Source organism: Coturnix japonica, chromosome 5 (assembly GCF_054131305.1).
Source record: "Coturnix japonica strain WE chromosome 5, WE-NBRP24, whole genome shotgun sequence".
NCBI lineage: Eukaryota > Metazoa > Chordata > Aves > Galliformes > Phasianidae > Coturnix > Coturnix japonica.
The window spans coordinates 34569159-34595842 of NC_140667.1; the positions used below are offsets into that span (position 1 = coordinate 34569159).

Below are 26684 nucleotides of genomic sequence, written 5' to 3' on the forward strand. Positions count from 1 at the left end.
TTTGAGATTCATGCACAGTATGGTTTATGTACCACTCACTCACTAGACCATAACAGCTCTTCTAGAGTTGTTCCGGTCTATCGGATGAATGTGGATACATTTGCAAGTGCTTAGATAATGGATTGAAGTCCAGTAGACTGTAACATTTCCAAAGCGTTTTTCAGAGTTAAAGTTTTCTACCATTATTACTTCTTTTAATATCAAATCTTTATTATGTTGTTTTCAAACAGGCAAAAAAGTTATATGTATTTCATAGATCACTAACCTACCAAAATTTGTTGTAAAATTTCTCTTTTGATGCCATAGGAGAAACAAAAATCTTATTCATTGCTTCTTCCTGGCAGCTCTTTATTTACAGCTCTATTCTGGCATCTAATTCCTTCTATATGTTACAAAATATATAAAGAATTCCCTGGGAGAAAGCTTACATGGGAAGTAAATCGTATATGTAGGGAATTAATAGCCTGATAAGGCATATTTCTAGACTGGAAGAAATGGAAGCAGGAGCAGCAGCAGAAGAAAGGAAGTTTTGAGGGGCAGTAGAGTAGAACGTCTTCATCCAATAAGGAGAAGTTCAAATCACTTTGATTCTGCATGAATAGAGGAACATTCCAAAACTTCTGTTTTAAGAGGGAACATCTGTCAATGAGTTTATACTTTATCATGTCCTGCTAACTACAATCAGTATATTTTAAAAAGCATAGTAAGTTCGTTATTTTTTAAAACTATAGGATAGCAGTTCAAAACATGGCTTATTTTGCTGCAGGTACAGTCTGGCACATATGTGCCCAGACTGTAATAGTCATGTAGTGGTGTTTTCATTTGCAACATCTTTCACTTGCAAAAAGCGCAAGGATTACAGACAAATGTAGTTTACCCATTGAAGTAGTATTGTGTATGTTAGAATGTGAAACTATAAGTCATTTTGCTAGTAACTGCATGCACAGTTTTCCATATTCATTGGTAAAACAGTGTCAGGGTCCCATAGAGAAATCTGGCTTACTTTTTGCCCGTTATTGGTATTAAGTCTCTTGTACCGGGAGGAACAACACAAATGCATTCAGAGGTTGGTGTAACCACATGTACTGAACTGATTATAAGCACGTGCAATCAAAGTCTTAAGCATAAAATCATGTAAGATGATAGAAATAATGAAATAGTGGTGAAGGAAGCAGATCAGATATTAAACTGGTTCTACTCTTCTAGCTATTTTATCCAAATTCACTGTTACTGCACTGATTTGACTTTTGCCTTATATCACATTAAAGAGAGAGGCTGTATGTACCTAAACAGTCCCTTGGTCTTCCACTTTAAAACATCAGATATACTTAACTGTGTTCCATCATGTGAAGACTGGTAATTACAGATTTAGGTTATAAAAACTCATATATGTGTATATATATGCAAACTATTTAAAATAAAGAAGTTTTAAAGTAAATATATTTTAAGACTTGAATGTCAATTTATTTGTTAAAATAATAACAATAAATGTTTTACATAATGGCAGAGTAACTGAAGTAATCTGAGACACCATCTCATCAACTGTTGGTTTGGAAAATTTGGAGATGAGTAAAAAATAGAAAATCAAAACAAAACCCACTAAAAGAAACATCAAGAGAAGTCTGACAGGCTTTGAAGTTTTTATGTGTTAGAGTTTCTAATAGTTGTATAGGTCATGGAAAGTGAATTGTTTTAATTTTGGAGGTAGAATGACACAAAAGGACAATTTATTATCTTGTTAGAAAATGTTACCTAGCAATACATTATTTAGAGAAAGTCATTGTTCTTTCCATTTGTTTTGGAGAAGCTTCCCTGAGCCTTCTCAGTGAAGCTTTGGCTAGAATCCAGCATTATTTCCTCTGTATAAAGTAAGGATGGGTATCATGAGAAGCCTGTGGTCCAATTGTAACAGTTTTCAACTTTATAGTAAACAGCAAAACTGAAATGTTAAGGGTCTTACCTAGTGAGATAGAGGTATTTTTAATTTCTCCAGGATCAAAATCTGGTTATACTGAAATTCAAGTTCCTGTTCATAACTCTGATAGCTCAGAACTGAAATATTATTCCTACATTTTATTCCTTTCAGTACAGCATTATAATCTTGCCTGGGAATAATGAACTAGTCTACACCATTTTTATTTTTTTTTGTGGCCTACACCATTAATGAAATAGTTCATGTAGTCTTCCCTTTTGCAAGATGCTGAACACACCAGTAAGGTCATGATATGTGTACAGAAATTATTAGCTCTATTCCCGTCAGATGATCTTCAGGGTGGCTACCAATCTGTGTAAGTGTGTTTAAGTTCTTCAACCAAATATTCCAAGAGCCTTCAACATCTTTCTAGTCCATGATTTATCGTGTAGTATTTGCCTGTGCTCAGCCTGCAGTCAGAATTAACCCACTTCACTTAAGACTATGCATTTACACATATACTAAGTATAATTTCACAGTGACTTGCGCTTATTAGATGAAAAAAAAAAAAAAAAAAAAGTAAAGCTTTTGAATTTTATTTGTTGGGCTATAGTGAGAGTCAAATTACTGAATAAAAACACTCTTAAAGAGGCAATAATATAACAGCGCTTTTCTGGGAAGTTTTTTTAATGCCTAGTTACAGGCAATAAACTGCACAAAAGAAATAAAAGCATTTGCAAAGATGTATCTAGTCTCAATGAAAACCATAGATTTATATTACCTAATTATTCATCTGAATATGAGGATTCTCAGTTGCCTATGCAGAGAATTATCAGATCTTAAAGAAAAATGTGTGAAGAGGTTTGCAAGTGTAGAAGATGAAATGAGGTGGGAGCTCCCTTTTTATAACTGTTTTGCATGTTCTTATTTCATTTCTGTTTTAAGAACTGTATAGATGGTATTTGAAAATGACACCTAGAAACTACATAGGCACTTGTTTTTTAAAAAAGAGGAATTAATACCAAGGAAAAACATCCTGAAATTATAATAAATCCAGAATTTCCTGTGTGTTAAATCATAACCTTTTTTCCCTCCAGACCTTACAAATTTCTTATTGATCTGTGGTTTTCCCACTGTAACTTCTAGTCCTTCTTAGAATGAGAACCCTAACTTATATCTATTTGGTATGTAAAAATGCTGTTTTTCTTCTCTCAGTTATTTTTCTTACATTTGAGGGGGAAAAAACAAAAAGTTGGTTAATATTTATTCAGTTTGCTTTGGCAGCATTTTGTTATTTGAGATATAAATCTTATTTGGAACGACTTCTTTATTCAGGGAAAACTTGTTTATCTGAACTTGAGTGTGCTTGTGAATCAGTCATAGAGATGATACTCATGCTATTGCTGTGTAATAGCAATTATTTGCATTGTTTTGCATTGTTTTACATTGTTTTGTTTTATAACATAAGGTTAGGGTGCATACAGATGCTGGAATACATCTGCAGATCAATGCAAAATCAGAGCAATGGACCTCAGTCCTCCAAATAATGATGTGCATGTTTATCTATCAGTGCACATTACACCAGTGTCAGAGTTCTTCTAGCATGTGAAGTTAAATGATGCATGACTGGTTTGTGGGTTCCAGGCTCAAGTTTATTCTGAAGATAGAGGCTCATGGCTACATGGCTAGTTCACAAAGAAATGCTTAGAAAGAGATAAGTAAATAATTGTTTGAATTGGCTGCTAGTTCTTACTATCTCCTCATTTGGCTCTGTGGTTCTTAATTAATATTTTAACATTCATGGCATTTCTGCATGCACGTAAGGGTTGCAGATTCTTGCCCTTCAAAACTGACAATACATTCTTTGTGTCCAGAAATCTTATACTGCTTTAGCAGCTTTGGGAGTGGAAAGAAAAGAGGTTTATTCCTTTAGTAGTACCTGCTGAAGATATTTGAGGACACACAAAGACAAATGCTTTCCCAACAGAGTACACAATTACTGTTTGCAAAGACGATCCAGACTTAACTTTTTATACTTCTGAGCCTGACAGTGTATAGTGCTTTCATTCACACACTGTGAGCATTGACTTTTATCATATTATTAGCATTCTAAACTCACAGTTTCAGTTTTATAACTCAACAGTAGGTTTAGACTCAGTAATTTCAGCCCAGGAGCACTGTTTTTTGGTCCAAGAGACATCTTTAGTTGCTACAGTATCAAGCAGAGTTTACCCTGTTTACTTCAGGCTTTCTTAATGTCTAAGATTACAGATTTTAAAGAGCAAAAACAAAAAAGTTCCTAAAACAAAGAATTGTTACAGAGTTTCAGCCCTCCTATTGCTAGCCTTCTTTGACTTGGAGAAAAATGACAAGACTGAATAATAGGCATTTTAAATCAACTCCTGAGAACTTATAATGGACCACATTCAATATGTGCAAATCTCACTGACATCGATAAATATGTTCTGTACACATCCTGCTTTTAAAATCCTGCATGCATAATCAGAGTTAGCATTATTTGTTCCATGGGTGAATGCAACTCTGAATGTAGATTTGTTTTACAACCACAGTGGTTCTCTCCTGAGAGAAATTCAGAAAGCTGTTCATAAGCTGACCTGGACTTTTAGGTAACTAATCCCATCTCATGGATACACTCTCAGGTACATTTTATTAAAGAAAATTAAATGCTTTAGAATTCATATTTGCATGGCATTCACTGTTCCAGTATGTGGATAAATTATATGCATTTTATAACATTCACTTACAGTTTTGTACATGTTATAGCAACAGTAAAATAATGTTAAGCTCATGATATAAGGCAGCATTAACCCAGAAAATGTCAATTGCATCTACACAATACCAGATCTCAGCTATTTTCCTTCCTTTCTGTGTAAGAAGGGGAATTTTAAATTCAGATTTCTTGGGAATGGTGCATACATATTACATCCAGATCGTTTCTCAAGCATGAGATATTGCCTGTTTAATTAATGTTACTTCTGTGTGTTTAGGTAATTACCATTAGAACACAGAAGGACATATTGTACTTATTGCCTGTGCTAGAGCATAATGTGCTCAACTACAACATCTACACTTGTTAAGCTGATTCCTAGCATTTCTTCACACAGCAGGAAGCACCCATGCTGTGGTTTCTTAATATACTATTTCAGTACTGTACTGGAGAGTACTAAATAATAATTAATAACAGTCCTCATCTTACCAGTACTGCTACCAACCTGATGACCCAGGTTATGGTTTCAGAGTTCCACTATCCTGTACACTGAAACATTTATCTTTCAGGCTTTCATTTCTCAGATGATATTGCTGAACAGAGGTGAATTTTTTTTTAGGACAGGCTTGTTGCATGGATTCTGATGGCTTCACATTTGTTCAGGTCTCCAAGGACCAGCACCAATAAATGTGCAGGAGATGAGCAGAATGGCATGCTTTTCCATTTCCACCAGGGTGAAGGAAAAAAAAAAAAAAAAAAACCCTCTAAATTAAGTCTAACCTTAAATGTATAATCTGTCCTTGGAAGAAGGAAAAAAAGAAAAAAAAGAAAATAAAAAGAAAGGATGTAGCATCTTCAAGCTCTTGGCATCCCTTACGAGAAAAAATTGGTTCTAAGGGTCTCTGATCTTGTGTTTTAGTAAAATAGAACTGCACGGCTGACTGACAGTTCTGATCTAAAGCATTTACGTTTAAGTTTTGATCTCTCTGCTTTTGATTAAAACTAATGAGCTCATTTAATTCAAAATGGGAATCTCTGATAAGAGAAATAAGGTTGATGTGATTGGATTAGAGGGGCAAATTAAACTCTTAGAGCAGAAGTTTGTGCTTATATAGTGTATTAAAAAGCTGTTGGCGTATTATGGCGTGTTAGATGATGAGAAAAATTTCATAGTAATTCATATTTAATCAGAAGAAATGAAAGTACTAAATATAACATGGCTCTGCTTTTCCCTTGAATGATAAAGAGCTGTACATTTAAAATGACATCGAATCCATGCTCTCTAAAACAACAACAAAAAAAAATCTTGAAACACTAAAGAAAGGAAAACTGTTGTCAGTTATTTCATCACAATTGAGTTGAAGTGTCACAAACAGAAGACAATGTGACCACAATAAAATAAGGACATATTGATAAAATCTGTAACTCACAAACAAGTTTCAGTGTTTCTGTTCACTGCATAAGAAATGCTCCTTAAGTTCTTTAAAACTTTCTACTAGTAATTTGGTTGGTTCTTTAAAACAAAAGCAGAATAATTTCAAAATAATTTCAAGATAACTTTTTTTTTCTGTATTAATTACTGATTGAAACTGAATGTTATTTAGCTCCATTAGTGCTTGCTTGTTGTAAGTTTACTCCAGAATTTTCTCGTACACAATGTTTTGGGAAGAGGTGGGGAACTGTTGGTTATCAGGGTGTGCGATAGCAAGAATAAAGACTGTGTAGAGAATATTTTGATGCCAGTTATTGTTGTAACCAATAGTTTATCCTAAGGGTATCTATTTACTATTTTTAGATGTTTGCAATTGAGGAAGAGACAATCATAGGTGAGATCCACCACTTCAAGTTGAAAAAAATTGCTCATTGCTAGTTAGTTGCCAACAAATGATTTATGATTATCAATAACAGTAAATAATAATGCCTTGGTCACATGAGCATGTTTTACTTCAAGGTGCTTTATTTCTTTATTGATGGAATCTTGGGAATAAAATTCTGCAGAATTTGCTGTCTTTTTCAGCAGACAGAACTGGTTCTTTGGTGACCCTTTCTTTTTCATAAAACACTGAATAAGTCTTCTACTTTTAAAATGTCACCAAGATGTTTAGAGGGCTGGAGCTCCTCTCTTATGAAGCAGTGTTGAGGGAGCTTGGCTTGCTTAGTCTGGAAAAGAAAAAGCTCCTGGGAGAATCACTGTGGCCTTTCCATGCCTGAAGGGATCTTATAAACAGGAGGGGCATGTATTTTTACATGATCTGATAGATGTAGGTTACATTTTTAAATTAGAAGAGGGGAGATTTAGATCTGAACATCCAGCTCATAGGAAATTCCTTACTCAGAGGACAGTGGACAGTGAGATGCTGAAGAGGTTGCCCAGAGAAGCTGCAGAGGCACCATCCCTGGAAGGTTGGATGGGAGCCCTGGACAACCCAGTCCTGTGGGTGAAATCTTGCCCACAGCAGAGTGTTGGAAATAGTAATTTTAAGGTCCCTTCCAACCTGAGCCATTTGATGATTCTATGAAATGCATTCATAGCAAAACTGTACAAGAAAGAGTTAACAAGGCAAATCTCGGGGGGGGGGGGGGGGGATCTATGGGGGGAAAAAAAAAAAAAAAAAACTTGAAAATGAGACTTACTGAGTATACATATACTTTTCAATTTTTTTTTTTTTTCACTAAGTAAACATTTTCTAAACGAGGTAAATTGATTACAACACTCTTAGCAACCATCAGTCATTTATTTTTAGTGAGTTCAAGGATTGCACCTGAAAAGTAGCTTAGAGGAGATGTATAAAATCTAAATTATGTATATATGTATTTTTTCTATTCCCTAGTGGAATCTACAAGCCCCAGTTTACTAACCACTGACAACACTCTAGAGCGCTCTTTTTTCATCCGAATGAAATCTACACTGACCAAGAGAGGAGTGCACATCAAATCATCAGGATACAAGGTAAGGGTTGCATTGTAGCATGAAATATTGACGTTTTTAAATTATGTTCTTTCATGTAGCAGACACATTAATAGTCAGGTAAAGGAACTGTTTCGTGTTTGCATATGTTTCAACACTTTTGTTAAAGAATCATTAGTGCGTTACTTCCAGCCTAAGGTTTGGTAGTTGTTCTACACGTCCATTAAATGGATTGTTATTACAGTAAACATTGATTATAGCATGAAGACCCTCAAAAACACAATACTTTCACAGTAAAGGTACATTTTTCCCAAAAAAACGTGAGTCACAGTAAAATTTCCCTTGAGGAAAATTACTACTCATTTAGGTAGACTGTTAGTTGTCTTTAGGTCATATGTTTTCTCAGCGATGTAGGACTTCTCCATGTGGACTGTTTGCTAGAGCTATTTAATTTCACTGCTGTTCTAGCTGAAGGAAACAACAAGCCATAATGATACTTTTCCTCCATTTTTCTTTCATTGTCTGTCTGAGGGGTATCTGCTTCTGGGGATCATATTTGCTGTATTTCTTACTCTTTTAAGATATGAAATGCTCTTGTTTCTTATCAACAGTAATCTCATTTTTCTTCAGTCATATATTGCTCATAGTGCCTATAGCTATCACTGGCTTTGCAGTATACTAAAACTGCAAGCAATAGCACATTTTTAGTGTTTTCAACTTGTGGAATGAAATATGCCATCCATTAAGTTGTATACAAGTTAAGAGAAGTGCAAGGAAGAAAGTCTGAGAATGTGTGTGTATTTAGAGAAGATTCTCATCAATGTTCATTTAAAAACATTTCAAGAACATTTTTGTTTAGTTTTTGGAGAAAGATTTAGAGGAGCTTTGAAGTAAAATTCCCCAGTACCCTCATCCCAAAATCTTCTTTGTAAATATGACACCAAGGCAGTAAAATTCTCCTGGTAGAAATAGCTTCTTTGCAGGCAAATGAATAAAACTTCTCCTGTTTCTGGATCAAGATGATTAAAGTAGTTGCTATTGGAATTTGAGATACAAATGAACAGTTTCTTAATACGAAAGTTATGATCTGCTTAGTTGTTGGCACCTAAAATGTTCATACTGACAGGTTTGCAAGTCTTAGAAAATACAAGACTGGAAATTGTATTGTCAGTCTCAGGAGAAAAAGAGGTGAATGAATGGGTAGGTTATTGAAGTTTTACTTATTTTCATTATTAGGCACAGTCTGTCATGAGGCATTGCCTATGACTAGGCATTGCCTATCTAGGGTAAAGTTAGACTGGCAGAGACTTGCATTGTTGGATATTTTTTGCTGCAGTAGTAATGGGAAAAAAAATTAGAGAATTCATCTCTGGATTTCGCTGTCTGTTTTTTTAGATGTAGATGAGTACACAAGGAAGAGTACACATATACACATGACTTTGTCATTGTTTTTTCTTGAACTCTTGATTTCTAGAAGTCCAATGCTAGAACAAATTGTAGGCCTCTGGAATTTGTTTAGGTATATATTTTGTAAAAATTAGGAAAGATCCACAAGATTTAAGGGTGCACATCTGTAAGAAATTATCAAAGGGAGAACTACTTATGTTGTACTGGCAAACTTCATGAGGAAATCTGAATACATTTTGTGTCAGAGGGCCCTGAAAGACCTCCTTAGTCAGGAAGCAGTGTGCCGGTTGGGGCCATGTGCAGTAGAGCTCCTGAGGGAAAGCCTGGTGGAGCAGACCAGCTCAGAAGCCGCAGCTTCAGAATAACACAGAACAATGAATTTTCCTTCCAGGTTACAGCTTCACTTAAACCCTTGTGTTGTTGTGGGTGAGTCATCCTCCTAATCAAGCATGCAGACATCACTGGGAGCAGTGTACTGGGAACCTGATATCTTATCAGTTTTCATTTTTCCCAAGACACACAGCTCCCCATGGATTTACTCCTCCAGCAGTGACAAAAATTTTGCATTGTTGTGAAATGTTTCTTGTTCCAAACTCTTGGTGAACTCAGTACAGTGTCTTCATTTTTTTTCTTCCCTTTGAGGACTGCTGATGAATGTTTTCCTTAGACAGCAAATGATTGAGGTGGTCCACAAGATGCTTAGGCAATTTTCAGAATGAGTGATCCCAGCCTCAGGAAAATCACATAAAATTGAAAACAGTCAGAGAAGGAGATTGATTAATCATTTGGGTTGATCTAGTCAGGACTAATTTTCTGTGAAAAGAAACGTGGGAACAAAACCCACACTAATAGACTTACAAGGATCCATATATATGTGCCTCAGAGAGGCTTTGTTCCTGACTGCTCTGACATGAGATGAACCCTGTTTATACACCCTTCCTGGACTGATTTAATTAGTCCTGAATTATACCTAAAGATGAAGATAATGGCCTTTTTTTTTTTTTTCCTCCATGAATGATATAACCTTAAAAACCTGAAATGACTGCTACATGATAGTCTGCTCTCTCTCCTTCCTCTTCACTTTTTCCCCAGCACCATCCTAGAATGGAATTTTCCTTATATACTTAATATACTTAGTCCCGGAGTTTGAATGAGAAGAGTTTGTACACAGTCTAGAGAGCTATTCAGTTCTCACTGTAAATCTGTGATCATAAATAAAATAAAACAAGTAAAAAGAGAAAAAATAGCAATTCAATTCACTGTGGAACTCAGAATGTATTGCCATTATAATTCTCCCATGATAAATCATTACGGAGTTGCATAAGCAAATATAGGGAGATCCTGTAGTACTTCCACTATCACTGCAGCAGTCTCTGAATTTGGCTTAAAATCAACATCTGCTTCCTCTCCATTTCCCAAGAAGCCGGCAGTCAAAGTTATTGCCTATCAGTCAGCAGAGAAAAGTTCATCTTAAAAATCCTGCAGGCTGTACCTTCCTACTTGGAGTGGTATTTTGTACCCAGTGTGCTAACTAGGTGCCTCTTCTTGGAACATTCAGTGTCAACAAGAAGTGTCAGTGTCAACAACGTTCTCCATATTTGTGTCATTAAAGCATCAAAACCATTGAGATCACAAGGAAATGAGTATGCTGCAGATGGTTCAGTGACTGGAAGTAAATAGAGCAGCTCTTGTGCACTGAGCAAAATCTTATCTATAACCTTAGACTTTTAAGACAATATTATTGGGAAAATAGATACAGACATACAGAGTGAGAAATATATAGAGATATAGATATATGTGACTTTCAGGAATCCTGAAATCCTCTATTAACATAAAAAATCTGAATTTAATAATTTTTATTATTTCTTTATTATAAGAACTTGAATAGTTGGGTGAAACCTGGAAATCTCAGATGTGCTTCTCAAATGTAGTTCTTGGAAGCATTTTGATTCATTAATTCAAGAAGTCAAGGCAGACAAATCTCTGTTAAAATAACAAAACAATGACATTTTGCACTAACCTCGGTCAAATGCATTTGCCTAGTGATACCTAGTGATTTTCTTGATTCAATCTAAAACTGAAATTATTGTTTCCTATCTAAGGGAAAGATTCCCCTGAAATTCAGAATTAAGGTGTCTTTATGCCAAGATAACTTTAAGGATCCAATACAACTGGAGCTTGTTAAGAACATAGCTGAAAACACCTTTCTTTTAAGGGGGATAAGAAAGGTGGAAGAAAGAAGAAACAGTTGGGGTTTTTTTTCCTTTTCCTTTTTTTTTTTCTTTTTTTTTCTTCTTTTTTTTCCTTTTTTTTTTTTCCCCTTCCCCCCTCCCCTACTCCCCCCTTTTTTTTTCTAATAGTCTAATGATTTCTGGGATGTAGACTATGTTAGAGTCATATTTAATTCCCTCCACAGCCTGAGGGAATTCACGTATCCCACTTTCTGGCTTGGCCTAAATTCTTTTCTTCTTTTCTAATATTTTTCTCCCTTGAAATCTTTTGTCGAGCATTTTACTCTATCGCAGAAAGGTATCCTGACCTTTTTCTGTAGGAAAAAAGAAAACTACAGAATTTAGCATTTCATCACATGGCTACTGCCACACCTCCTTAATTGAGTGAAGAAGGAATAAGAAACCAACATCAGGAAGCATTATGTGAAGAGTTTTCTAAATGTCAGCACATGCATTCCCCAGACTTTTCAGCACTGAGAAGACTTAAAGGTAATTTGTCAGAGAGAAAGAACTGATCGAGAATTCACCCATGTAAATCGATGACCTTTTAGTCAAAAGGAAGTCTCTTAACTAGTAAAGATGCAGCATTAGTTATAAAAGAACAAAATACTAATGGGCCAATCAGAGGCTTATGAAGTATCTACCTGTAGATATAAAGATACGGTTCAAGAAAAGATGGTCTGCCACAGGATTAAGAAGACTAGAGTTCATTTTATGCCTTGCTATAGAGTTGTGAGATTCTATTAGGAAAGCTGTCTGGAAAAGCTTGGTTCACATTTGACATCTAAAATACATTAACCGCTTTCTTAAAAGAGTTCAGCAGCTACTAGCTCCATGTTCTCCAAAAAAATTTTCAGGGCTGAGCATCTTTCAGCCAGGATTCATAGCACTGTTTTATCACCTGGAGACATGTTAGGCATTTACTAATTATAGGAGTGTTAATGAAATTAACCAGTTAGTGTTATATAAAAGCCCTTTTTTAAATGACCTTCCTTAAAAGATTGATTCAGACTTTGATCATTTCTCCTGCTGAGTTCAGCTGTAGCGTTCATGACACTTGTATCACGGTCTGTTTTTCCTCAAGGAGTGTCTTAAAACTTCATCAGAGTTGTGATTCTGTTGCAGTGTGTTCTAAATTGCATATGTGGGAAATACCTTAGATCTTAGACTGTATTATGAAAAGAAAATATTAAATTGAGTGAACACAGACTTCTTTTAGAGTGATTAACTATTTTCATAGTTTATCACCAAATTAGCAGCAAGTTCCTTTGATTCTGTTTTTTGTCAGTATTATTCTGAAGTTACTTTTATTAAAAGCCAGTGGCTATAATAACATTGAAACAAAACTACGAGGTCAAGATTTGCTCTGATAAATTTTTAAAAAATAATAATAATGACCATTAAAAATAGGTAGAGATCATCTTCATGCCAAATTTAACAATATTTCAAAAACCAGTATTTATTCACTATTAGATATGTTTGTTGCACTTTCATATCCAAGTACTAATTATCTAGTTGCAAATTCATTGCACAGTAGGCCTGAGAGTTTCTTTTCCCTGAGCAGAGGACAGTGAGAGGAGTGAGAATAGTGAAATCTAATCAGAGTGAGGAGCAGAAAACATCTCCTCTGACATGGTGGGAGAAAGCCACCATTCCCTGCTGAAGATACGAGGTCTTCAGTCCCCAGAGTTTTCTGACATTGTCATCTCTTGTATGCCTCCACTTTTTGTTAGTGAATGAGAATATGCTTCACATAGGAGCAAAGTGTTCTGTGAGGAATCGTCATCCATAATTCAGACAGATGCTTTTGCCAACATCTCTGCTCTACTTGGCTGTTTTATGTAACTGCTACTGGTGACTATCCTATCTCCTTTTCATAATGTAAACAGCATATTAGATGTGTAAATACAGAGAGTAGTAGCTTCTTAATTATCTCTACTCCTTGCAACAGTTCAAAATTTTTCTCTAAATTATGCTTAGGAAAGACAAGAAGCTTATATGCTGAAAAAAATGTAGCTAACAAAGAAAATATCTTCTTGCTCTTTGATGGATACTTGCAGGAGCACTATCATCTTTCCACTTGTAGAATCTTGCTGACGGTGAAGCAATCAATGAAATTCAGAACTAAGATAAAACTAAATGGAAGGTTTTCAAACTTGCATTTCAGTGAATTTTACATTTACTATATTTTTTCTCGTGTTCTGCGTAATATCTTGATATAGTAACATGAGTTCAATAGCTGTTAAGTAGCAAATATGTCTTGAACTGATATTCATGAGGGTATAATCCTGATATTTTATGCAAAAGATGTGTATTTACCTTTTGTATAAACACTGTGATTGGTGAATTGGAGGGAGAACACTACAGTTTTGCAAGAGACTATTTTTCACTGTTACATCTGCAAGGAAATATTTATTGAAGAATTACATGCCAATTCTAAACAAAATCTTCTGGGAGTTCCACAGATTTGGTACCTGCGTTCACTCATCACTTTATTAAACTATAATCTATATTAACTGGGAAAGAAGTCGTTCCCTTTGAATGCATCATCCACATGTAACACAGACACCAGGAAAGGGTGTAGTTTCTGCACTCAAGGAGATGAAGCTCTGTGCATCCTCATCTACTCCACAAAACAAAGTGCACTGTTAAATCAGAACATGTTCTATTGAATAGCTGTGGTTGTACAAAACTTTTTTCATACCAGTTACACAAGTTTGGTTGTATTAATAATTTTTTTCAATCGCATAGCCTTTGAAATTTAAAAAAAAAAAAAAACAGAAAAATTCTACAGCTGGAAATATTCAAAACCCTATTCAAATGCTGTCATTGTGAATTTCCCAGTAATCTTTCCTTCATCACTAGTTCTTCTATTGAGTACATGTTGAAATCTGTTAGCTGTCCACAGTTCATAAGTATCAGACTGTTCCTTTCTCCTGTTAAAGTCATGCCTGCTGAACCATTATAAAAGTTACTCATTTTCTCCTGCTCATAACTTCTTCATAGTGTAATAATTGCATTTGTTTATTTGCATAGTGTATAAATGATATGAACACAGAATTATGTTTTCACCAAGTCTTGAGCTTGGAAAAGTCTTTGCTTCTCATTCATTTTTTAACCCCTATCTCCCACATGTTTTTTAAACTTTTACTTTTTGTGCAGGTTCATACCTCTAGAAAGCAGTGTCTTTTGATGGCTTTTTCCTTTTGCTTATAATGCTATTTATGTTAATGAATGTACTTCTGCAACTCTCCTCTGAGGCTGGAAATTGCTGACATGCCAAGAGATCATGTAACGTGCCAAAGATAACAATGGTTGTTTGTGTCAGACCCAGCTGCAGTTGCAGTCAGGATTTCATCTTCAGTCTTTCTTCCTAATTCATGAATACTGTCAAATCATCTCTGTGTTCTGACACATCACACTTCATTTTCTCAGACTGGTACCTCCTTTATTTTGATGGTTGCCCTGAATAGGCAAAGTGAGATGCCAAATTAAAAATGTGCTGATGAAATGGAGCAAAGTTTAGTAGAACATTTATAGGACATAGAGTAAAAGATGAACTCCTGTTCTCAAACTTGGATACCACCAACTGGAGAAGAGCTGCTTCATAATCCTTTTCCTCAGAAAGAAACAGTAGCAGTGTTCCAGCAGGGAAGCACGCTTTCCTGCCACTTGGATTTAGCCCAGGGGAGATCCATGAGTCTATTGTTCAGGCCACCTCAATGTGGGACAGGAGCAAGACTGGCAGCAGCCACCTCCTGGGCTGATAACTAGCTTGGCTCCTTACAGACTTTGTCTTTCTTGTATGAGAATATACAGAGAGACTTTTTTTTTTTTTCTTTTTCCCAGTTTACTTAATGTTTTTTCACACCCACCAAAAATTTCTCCACCTTGAAGACCTGAACACCTGCAAGCTTTAATGATCTAAGGTGAATGAAAAAATGTAATGTGCATGTGTATAAATGATAAGAATAATTTATATTTGGACCAAAGTGAAAGTACTAGCAAGTCAAAATGTCTCACTTACTCAAACAGATAGTGCCACTCTCCAAGTCCTGAGACTTTCTACTTGAACAAGTGTTTACATAAAGTTCAAAGACTGTACTTTCTATAACATTATAGCATTACAATCAGTATGCTATACATAAAGCTGGTGGTAGAATAAGGACCATTGCATGAAGTTTATTCCCTTCAGCTGCTGATTTAACCTCGTGTGTCTGTATACTGTATACTAATTTGCTATGGTTGCCTTCTAGGACAGAAAGTTGATCATATGCTTCATGCCAGGTTTCCCAGAAAATTTTTCTATAGTACAAATATTCTTTTACTCTATTATTCATAATGCATATACAATATTATATCACTCTTCTGTTTCTAAACACTGAGGCATGCTTCTTGGTTTGTTTGTTTTATGCACTGGTAGTAGCTGAAGAATGTTTTTATCCACCACGGTGTTTGGTTAAGCCCATCTGCTTTACCCTGCAGAGGAAGTAGAAAAAGAATGTTTGGTGAGAAGAATTTCAGTTTCTCCTTTTTACAGCGTTATTAGGAAGCTGCCATTCTAATAATAATAATTCCCATTTGACATCATGGAGGTAAAAAGAAATCATTGCTGACATCAAAAATGAGGTGATATTTCAGCAGTATTATTTCACTGAAGATAAAATAGAAGTCTTTATTACTCCCAGTGCTTTTAAAGAAAGCTGAGCAAGGCTTATAGTGACCCTAGAGCTTATGCACCTTAATACATCTATAACCACTATGAAATAAAAAATTTAATTGTTACTGCTTTACTTTTTGGCTGAGCCTCCTTAGAACCAAGAATTTTCTACCTATTTAAAGGAAAATAATCTGTATCTGATAATAAGCTTGGAAGACGGCATGTCTTATTTTTTTCAATTTGAAATTCTTGCAAAAGATCTCAGGCAAATGAAAATATTAAGTGTGTTAGAGGAGGTGGAAATTTTCATGCAAACTTCATATTGGAGCCCATATTAGCAATCCATACATATTACACAGAGGTTGGAGCTCTGAAGAGGTTACCCTAAAGAGGGTTACAAGTTTTATTTTACTGTTTATGGATAGGTGTTTTAGTCTCTCTGAACTTCTTGTTCTCAGTGCTGTGTGAATTGCTTGTCATTAAAAGGACACAGCCAAGGTCTGTTTTATCAGTTGTAATCAACGCGCTTCTCACTTTCCTTTGTAGTAACACATTAAAAGCTCCCCATTCCCACCCCTCTTTTTGTTTACTTTATACACAACTCATCAGTTATAATTCTGTTCTGTTCTAAATTTTCCATCCTAGGCCAAACAATATATAACATCAGTAAAAGCGTATCTTTGCCCAAGTTTGACATGATTTTCTAATTTTGAGATATATTCTGGTCTAGTCCTTTTATTTTTCATTTAAGGCATATGAAGAGTAATATAGACTGCAAATGACTAGGACAAGAGGATCAATGACTTTATTATTGATGATATTGTTCTAGTTAAAAGAAAATTCAAGAATTATGGATTCTTCTCATGGCTTTACTTTATAGAATTAGTGACCTTGTTGAAAACAACATCTTCTCTGTATCAAAATCATAGAATCATAGAATCACAAGGTTGGAAAGGACCTACAAGAGAGCAGTTTTGCTAGGCATCTTTCTGACATCTCCAAGAACAGAGAATTCTAGAATTTCATGGTCACTCTGCCCAAGACATTCCCCAGCCTTCACATCACCCACCAGTCCTTTGCTGTTAGTGAAAAACAAGTCTAGCAGGGTACCACACCTGGTAGGCTCTCATACCAGCTGCATAAGGAAGCTACCTTCCACACCCTGTAGAAACCTCTAGGACCGCTTCCTCTATGCTGTATTATATTCCCAATACATATCAGGGAGGTTGAATTCTCTCAAGAGAACGAGTGCTGGCAAACGTACAACTTCTGCAGGCTGCTCGTAGAATGCCTCATTCATCGCTTCATCTGATTAGGCGGTCTGTAACAGATCCCCACCCAGATGTCACCTCTACAGGCCTTCCCCCTGATCCTTACCCACAGACACTCAACTTTATAATTCCCAGCTCTAAGCTTTTCAACATCAAAACAGTCTTTAATACAAAAGGCTACACCACCATCCTTTCTTCCTCGTCTATCCCTTCTGAAGAGCTTGTAACCATCCATCACAGCACTCCAGTCATGGGTGAAATCCCACCATGTTTTGGTAATAACAACTAGGTCATAGTTCGCCTGACACACAGTCGCTTCCAGCTCCTCCTGCTTGTTGCCCATGCTGCATGCATTGATGTACTGCACTTCAGCTGAGTCATCTGCCTCACCCACTGCTCAAGCTCTGTTTCCCTAGGCTCACCTCTTGTAAGCCTTGCTTTGTCCCCTTCCCCCATCGTAGCTAGTTTAAAGCTCTTTCAATAAGCCCCTATTTGATAAGTGCTAGGATTCATTGCCCCCTTTGAGATAGGCAGGTTCCATGGACACACAGCAGGCCAGGGGTCAAGTAAACTGCCCCATGGTCAGAGAACCCAAAGTTTCTGGTTTGATATCAGCCTTTGAGACATTTATTCATTGCTTGTGCTTTCCAGGCCTGCTCCGTGTCCCTCACTTCCCATGAAGGTATGGAACAAAAAATCACTTGAGCTCCCGCTCCTTCAAGTGAATGCCCTAAGCCCCTGAAATCTCTTTCCATAGTTCTTAGGCTTCTCTGAGCAATTTCATCACTGCCCTCCTGAACTATGAGTAGTGGAAAATATATCAGTGGACCTAACCAGTCTCAGGAGTTTCCTGGTTATGTCCCTCACCCAGGCCCCAGCAAGGAGGCACACTTCCCAATGGCTCGTTTCAATCTTTTCACAGTCAAGAATTTTTTCTAATCAGATATGTAGTGGAAACATCATTTTGTTCAAGGCAAATATGTTTTTATCAGAGATCATCTGCTGTTGAGTTACTGCTTCTCAGACCTGAATTCCTATAGGCATACCTATATTTAATAGTTACAAGCCTTTCAAAACATTATAACTGGTAGTTATAGTGAAATGTTTACATCTGAAATGAACACTTTACACTGTCAATGCAGGTAAGTCTTATTCAATGTACAAATCGTTAAGGAATTTTTAGAGAGGCTGCTTTGGCAGGGGCTTTGTCTACATGATTTCTAGAGGTACCTTCCAGCCTCTACAATTCTGCAAGTCTGTGAATTTTCCTGAAGAATGTGAATGAACATGCAGGAATGGAATGTTTATTTCATGTGAATGCAATGAGCCCTTTCAATTAAATCATGTTTTGCAATTTCCAGGCATGGTTTTGTTGGTAGTTTTTTTCCTGAATATTAGAGATGCATTTCTCCTCTTTTTGTTTGTCTCTATTTAGATGATCAGATATATTTATTTTTTGCTGTAGATATTGAACAGTTTTCAATTTTTTTGATCACTCATATGGTTGTGTAATTACAAAGTCTGGGTTGGTTAGGTCAGTCTACCAGTAGACCTAGCACTATGTTTACAAGGCACCTAAGTGCAATGCCCGATTTTAACTAGCTCACCAGGCATCACCAAACCTGGCCTGGCTCTTCCACAGTCAACATGCACAAGATTAGAAAAGTATCACTGGACATAGTTTTCCCTGAAAAAGCAAGGAGCTGAACCACCATAGACAAACGTGCATTATCAGTTTCTTTCAGTCATCTTGTAGTCATATGCTTTCATAAATTTTGATTTGCTTGTAAGATGCAGACTTTGATGATATAAAACTCACAGAAGAGCTTTAGATCACTGGAGTAACCACAGATTAAGTTTGCATTGGAAATTTATCAGCTCTTCTCCATCAAGGAAAATTGTTTTTCAGCACCTGCCTATTAGCAATCACATACATGTTATGAAATTGAGTTCTGGGGAAGGCAGCCTGCCTTCTGTCTCTTCTATATTTTTTCACAATGCATCATGATAAAGTTAAAACTTTCTGGTTTCAAAGTGGCATAAAATATGAGATGTCCATAATAGAAATATATGGAAAGAAAAATAGACTAAATGGAAATGTAAATCTTTATAAACATTAGTATCAGAGTTGCCTGTATGTATATTTTGTTTTAGCTGCAAGTGCCCTCTGTGTTTTTCACAGAATGTAGTGCCCACCATGTGCTCTTACTGTAGATTGCTAAATTGATGACTAATTAATATACACCTCAGGAATGTGAGAATGTTTTCTTAAATTGTTTCTGGTTCAGGGTTGGGTTTTCTGCTGAAAGAGAACTGCAAATGCCTGATGTGGAGAATGAAAAAGATGTGTTCAGTTTGCCTTCTGTGTTCTGATATGCTCAGATTTTATCAATAATATTGTTTTCCTGTAAAAATATCTGCCTCAGAGAAAATCTGCTGTGTAGCTGTCAGGATTACACCTCTCAGAATATGCCTGTGATGATTCCGTTAAATTGATAAAAACAGAACACTCTGCTATGTAGAAGGATTGCTGAAAATAATATTCCCAGACCCTTTCATGTGTAACAGCACTTGTACGGCAGCACAGTTTATTGTGCTATAAATTCCATCACTGATTTTGGCCATTTCAAATTGATTCTGCAGTAACTGTAAGTAATGAACCTTACAGACAGAGCCAAGGAAAAAAAACCAAGCCAATAAACTTGTGGCTGTAGGAATACAAATTGTTGAGTTCATTTAGCCTCTGTTTTTATCAGATCATGCAGCCAATACCACACAAAGCCAGAAAATACATCCAACACTATATACAGTGTTGTAGCCATGGCTCGCTTTAAATTTAGCGGCTAAACCAGACACTCAATTATACAAAGCACATTTCTGTACAAAGTGTCTTGTGAATTTCACCTAAGATTTATAGAAGGTTCTTGACATAAGTGGATGACAAAAGAGGAGAACTGTTAATAGAAGTGACTTACACAGGATAATGAGCCAAATCCTGAGCTGTTTTACATAGCCAGGCAATACTAGGCATCGCTGAACTTTACTGAGCTACTAGTAGCTCACTGAGTCAAAATATCTAAATGCTTCCAATGTTTAAAAGTGTTTGTAGCCTGTTTTCCTTTCTTTACTGAAAAGTTCTATCAGGTTTAAAAAGAATCATGTTTTATGTTGTTGTTGTTGTTCTGTTTTGATTTGTTTTTTGTTTTTTTCCTAAAGGTATCTAAAGATCCCATAGATTTTGATGAGGTAATTTATGCTCTTGCAAAATAATTTCCATAGGATGATTCGAAAATACATAGTCTATCGAAAATACTCTTCTGTGGCATTTGGTATTATTTTTGTAGATTCCTATTACATTTCATATGAACCCACTGATACTGCTTTGTTAAATGCTGTATACACTTCTCATAATCTTGTCAGTGGATACGAAGGCCTTGTAAATACTTCTTTTGCAAATGGATCATGGACACAGTCCCACTAAATCACTGGACCGGTCATGTGATAGAAGCATAATGGAAAGTACATAGGTTACTCTGAAAGTAATGCCTCCCGTTTATTTCCATGGAAACTACAACAGGTCCAAAGACAACCATAACATTATTTGATAAAGCAAATTCTCAGCTACAAAGCACTGTTTTTTAACAGTCACCACAATTAGATGTGCATTTTTGCCAGCAATGAAAAATAGCCTGCCTGCTGCACTCATAAAAATGTTCACTAGAAGAGGTAAACCACTGTTTCACAGCTGCTATGATGGCATCATTGCCAGGAGAAGGTTACCCACACAGTCTGTCTTTCATGAGCCTGAACAGATGGAAGTTAGAAGTCGCCAAATACAGACTATATGGTGGGTAGAACAGTCCAGCCATGTGATTCACAATCTTCAAACTGGTATGGGACCTGACATTAATGTGTTGCAAGAGAAAAATTGTATAATTCATATCCCTACTCTGAAGGTTCAAGCCTTCATCTCGGTCAGCATTGTGATATAGCAGTCAGAGTTCATCTGGATTCCAGGAAGTCCAGAAGGATCAGCTCTTTCCAGTCTCAAAAGACAGTGCACATTGCTTTACCCACTGAGAGCTGCATCTTGAACTTTTCTTCAGTGGGGAATTCACATTCGACTACTCCATGGACTGCCATTTTGACTCCAACTTGAAGCAGTGACACCACATCTTGTCACTGGTAATGATATGATCTGGGAAGCTGTCAACTTCAGCCTCATATTGGTTCAAAAGGTTCTGACAAACTTGCTTACTGTGTTCTTTCTGCTTCTGTGTGGGTATTTGTGGGACCCACCCGGTGCCAACTTTGCAATATTCCAACATTGCCATCATCATTTCTAATGCATTGAAGCTGATATTCAGCTCCATATGCGTTTCCCTGGTTGGAATCCACTGGTTCATGTGGACAAGGAGATTGAGATGCTCCTTGTTTTGTGTTGTGACTGCTGTGCATGGCTGTCTGGAACATGCTTGTCTTTCATGTCACTTTTGCCGCTGCTGAAATGTACCGCCCACTGCCTCACTGTGCTCACATCCACTGTTTGGTCTTCATAAATAGTCAGCAAGTGTCAACGAATGTCAGTGGGTACCATTTTTTCTGCATGGAGAATTCAGTTCCACACTTTTGCTTCACCTTTTCTTCCATGTCAGATTGCCTCTCTGCTACCATCTGTCTCATGGCAACAAAATGTATCAGAACTTTGGTGGGAAGGCTGAGCTTCTACTGCCGTATCAACATCTGTCTCTGAGATTGTGGACCAACATAATAAAATAGGAGGCATTGCTTTCAGAGCAGCCCTTGTGCATGTATATTCTACCCTTAGTCCTTACCCAAAGAACTTACTTCAGATTTTTAACTTAGAGTCTGAAAAGACTGGAGTGTTTTTCTACATAGTTTTCTCAGCATTAGAGGAGAGAGAATAAAGGCCATGTTTTATTCTCTGTGCAAGGATAAATAAATGTCAGAGCTGGATTCCTCCAAGCCCTGCAGCACTCCTATGCATCACAGCTTGCACACTTGTGTATCTTAAGGCCTGCACTGAGTGTAGAATTCATTCTCTGTCTTCTTTTACTTAACTGTGCAGATTTATCTGAACCTCTGTGTTGACAGTGAGAGATAGATAGAAAATCCTCACTTTTGAGAACAAAATGCTTGGGTTCATTCCCAACTCATATAAACAACAAATAAACCAATTGTCTAAGATGCATTCCTTGCCTGTCTATATATTAAAAAATAAAATAAATAAATAAATAAATAAAAATTCTACTTTGTCAATTTATCCAGTTCATAGCAACAGCCTGAGAGAGAAAAAAAGGAGGAAAAAAAAATTAAAAAAAAGTAAAAAATTTTAGTCTTTCCATTAAACACCAAATATGGTGAAATTTATAATAAAATAGTGATAGTTGGCAACACTGTTTTTCCTCTCTGTGCTGGTTTCTGTTGCAATGAGAAATGTAGTGAATGAGTCTGAAGTCCTGTGGATAGTCACTGGTAACCAAGAGCAAAGAAGCCTTGCTCATTATCTCTATTTCCCCACTGAATAAGCATTTCAGCCATAGTAAATGAGTGTGCCATGGAGGGTGTACGGTGACAATAATGAAAAGATGGTAGTAAATACCCAAAAGGTTATTTACAGGAAAAAGTCACCTGTATGGAAGCCTTCAGTCTGCTGGGAACTACTAAGACAGTCTCCACCAAGGAGCAATCTCCAAGAGATGTTGCCAACGTGGTCCACCCATAAATGAGGTCTAGAGGAGGTGGAGTCAAGCTCCACCCTTTCCTGGAGCACAGCTAAATTACTCTCACCTGTACTCCTACAGCTGACCTGACACTTGCCTCAGCTGATTAATCAGAGGTTCAGGCTGTGATTATCAATTTCCCATACAGAGGGCAAATATGAGTGGCTCTCATTCCAAATGAGAATCATTTGACATCTGAGCAACCTGAAGATTTTTGTGAAGGTACAAATTCTTTGACTATTGGGTGTTGGGGCAGGTACACTGTTTACTTCAATAGGATATTATATGCAACATACTCTTCGAGACTTCCAGCCTCAAAGTGAATGTGTTCTGAGTATGCAAATTATCTTTCTTTTGTTGAGGACTTAAATTAGTGAAAGGTAGAACTGCCCTGATTTTTTTCTTGAAATGTTGTTAAATTACATAGAAAAACTTTGTAAAATACAAAGAAAGAATTTGTGTGGATTGATAGATGGCCATGGATAGATGGCCTTACTGAATCTCATTTATAAATGTGATTGACGTGGAGGTAATTTCTTTGTAACCTGTTGTTCAAAAAAAAACTTTTCTAGGTGGTGGGTAAGTGAAAGAAAATTAATCTCTGCATGTGAAATTTGCCAACTTTTGAATTAATTGCATAACAATTAATAAATGTTAAGCAAACAACTAAGGAAAAAACACAGTGAATTAAAAATTACTGAATTGATTCCAGGTGCAGATAAACCAAGAAACTGCTGTAATTCTTCAGTGTAGTTTCAAGAACATGAATCTCATCTCATCAGTTCTTGCTCTCCATTTATCCACATCTGGCATTTAAAACAATTCTGTTCTATTATGATTTTTACTAGTAAATTGCTGTCTATAATCTAGCTTGCTACATTGAATGGCTTATAGAAACAAATCATATATAGTAGTCCATTTGTAGCTGTCGAGGAGAAGGTCAGAGCTTTGCAAAGATCATCCATCTCTAAGTAGAATAAAAGTTTTTTTTTCTTAAGAAGAAAATAACATACCGTGTGTGGATGAACTTCAGCTAATAGTGATGGTATAGTTCCTTGAAATACCAGTAAAAAAAAAATATCCTCCTCTCCACAAAATTAACTCGATTTCAAATTGCAAATCTGTTGCAAAATTGGAGTGATTTGACAGCATGTAACTGAAATATGAAGCACTCATCACTGAGTATTTCTATACAAATTTGATTTGATTGAAAGTATGTATTTATATTTTTACGTTCTTCAAATGTTTCAGGAGGGGCTTAGGAATGTGCTGCAGGCCATCAATATCAGTATTTTATTGCTTTTGATAGAACTGTGTAAAATAGGTTTGTATACTTACTCACATTTTATAGAGACAAACCAGGGATCTGAGAAGTATAATGTTTTGCAGAGAGTCCTGCAAGAGATTTGTTTCATCAAGGATGTCTCTTATTATACACATTCTTTTCACGTATGTTATTTTATTGTGCTTAGTGTGAATGCCTTCCTTGCCTCTTCCTTAAGTGACACTTTCCTTGCAATTTTAACACGAGGAGTCTCATAACCTGTGACACTTTTTACAAAAAATAAGAACAGAATTGGTAGCCATAGAATTAAATACAGTATGTCAAAGAAAAGTCAAAGCCTTTTACACAGCTTTCCCAGGGAGCTAGCAAACATGTCTATGGGAGATTTCCATTTGTTTTACTGTAGCTGGATTTCCAGAATGATGGCATGATCTCTGAAATTCTCAGAGAAATTAAACTATCAGCAGAAAGGGAGGACCCTCTTGGGATTAGTAAGTGCTATTTAAGAGGTCACTTGGTTTTTTTTCAAAGACTGCTTTTCCTGTGGCCTTTGGTTTATTATATGGTCTTAAACTAAATGAAATTCAAGTAGACCAGGAAAGTTACAATGCTTATTGTACTGTAAAAATGTGAGTGTAATGAGAACAGTAGCACAAGAACTTCACGATTCTGTGAGAAGGGGCCATAAAAAAAAGCAGATATTCAGTTGAGATAAATGTAAAGCAATTCACTTGGGAAAAAACAATCCTGGCTGTATATGTAAAATGATGGGCTCTAAACTAACTGTTACTTCTCGGAAGAGTTACCTTGGAGTTGTAATGTGTAGTCTCTGAAAGGAGTAGCAGTGTTCAGTAGCAGACAGAAAGTAAACAATGCTAGGAATAGAAACCAAAAAAAGAAAAGGTTGCTATTCCACAGTACAAATCAATGTTGTGCCTTTATCTTTAATACTTGTCCACTTATTACCCTACCCCATCTCAAACTGAAGATAATATAACAGCAAAACAGTGACAACATTGATCTGTGTGGCAGAACAGCTAAAATACACCTAGGAGATTCTGCTTGGAAGAAAGATGACTAAGGAGGCAGATGACAGAAACATCAGTGTAAAGGGAAGGTGAATAGGGTGTAATTTTTTGCAGTCTTTCAATATATAAGGTGGGGAACAAAATTAAAGTAGTAAATAGCAAATTCCAAGGAAGCAAAACGAGGTACTTACTAAGTCCATAGTTCAACAGTTATACTTATTGCCACAGGGCACTTTAAATGCCAAAACAAACACATGCCTTTAGTTCAAGAACTCCTGGGAGAATATACAAGTGAAATGTCATTTATATGCTTGCCTAGCTTGATAGTCTCCTTTTGTCAGCCATCATTGGCCATTCCAGAAGAGGATGCTGACCTGTGGTTTGACCTGATACAAGTGCTCAAACAGTTTTGCAGTTGCTTCTCTAGAAGGACTCTGGTGATGTGACCTTGTGTTCCCTTACTACCAGGTTCTGTAAGGACAATTCAGGACTTGGGGCTTGAAGATTGAATGGCACTCAAAACCATATGAGATCTCTTTTAAAACCTTTTCAAATATAATGCTAAACACATCCAGAGAACTGCTGAAGTTAGATGTTGGCAGATGTGCCAGAGAACTTCTGTATCCCATTTTGTATTCACTCTTGTTCACTGTGTGGATGCAGGGATTAACTGGTCCCCTGTAGCAGCTTTTCTGAGACATGCAGTTGTATATTTGGAAGAAAATCACCTCATATACTTTGCTATATGTTTTCTTCTGAATTCGAAATACAGAGCTGAGTCATATATATGTCACTGTTGGTGAGAGGGAGCACATTTATAATTAGGCAATATTCATCTTTTTTGCCAATCTCTATCTTTGGTTTTGTCACAGTTATGGCATTTTACAGGAAAGATCTTCCAGTAACACTTGTGTGTTTGTACACAGCAAGTGGGAAGAATGCCATGCTAGGAGAAAACAGTAAAATCAACAGAATAATTGCTTGTCTGTGTAACAGCCTGTACCAGCACCATTACAACAAGCAGAGGAACTGTGGTGTAAATGCAATTGAAATGGTAGTTCTAAACCTCTATCATAGCATGTCCCTGCTTTTTTTATTACAAAAGCTCAGATTGTTGTGCCCATTTAGCCACAAAATAGAGTAAATATGATTTCTTGACTGTCTTCATAACAGATTCTGGGATGCTACCCTGGGTGGAGAGCTGAAGTAGAACAAACATTACAGTCTCAATTAAGGCTAAGCTGGGGAATCCATTTCTGTCTTCACAGGCAACAGCATTTTCTTCTTCTTTTTTTTTTTTATTATTATTATTATTATTCTCTGTAAAATATATTAATATCAGATATTTTGTTTTATCTAATTCTTTCTCATGGTGCAGAGAATCACCTAAGGTAATTTTTGGGTTGCTAAGAACAACATCAAATAAAAATGTGGGGGAAAAGGGAAAAAAAGGCGGGGGGGTGGGAGGGAATACACTTTTATTTCTCAGTCCAAAGATTGAAATAAAGAT

The 26684-nt window shown here is 36.4% G+C and overlaps 1 protein-coding gene across 8 annotated transcripts in view; it reads left to right on the forward strand.

The window, feature by feature from the left end:
* Positions 1 to 26684, forward strand: part of NPAS3 (neuronal PAS domain protein 3) — a 575240-nt gene that overhangs the window by 508795 nt on the left and 39761 nt on the right. For all 8 annotated transcript variants that reach the window (XM_085549109.1, XM_085549110.1, XM_015865010.2 and 5 more), the window contains one exon: positions 7472 to 7590. In XM_085549109.1, coding sequence (XP_085405235.1) covers positions 7472 to 7590 — 119 coding nt within the window. The remainder of the gene's footprint in view (positions 1 to 7471; positions 7591 to 26684) is intronic.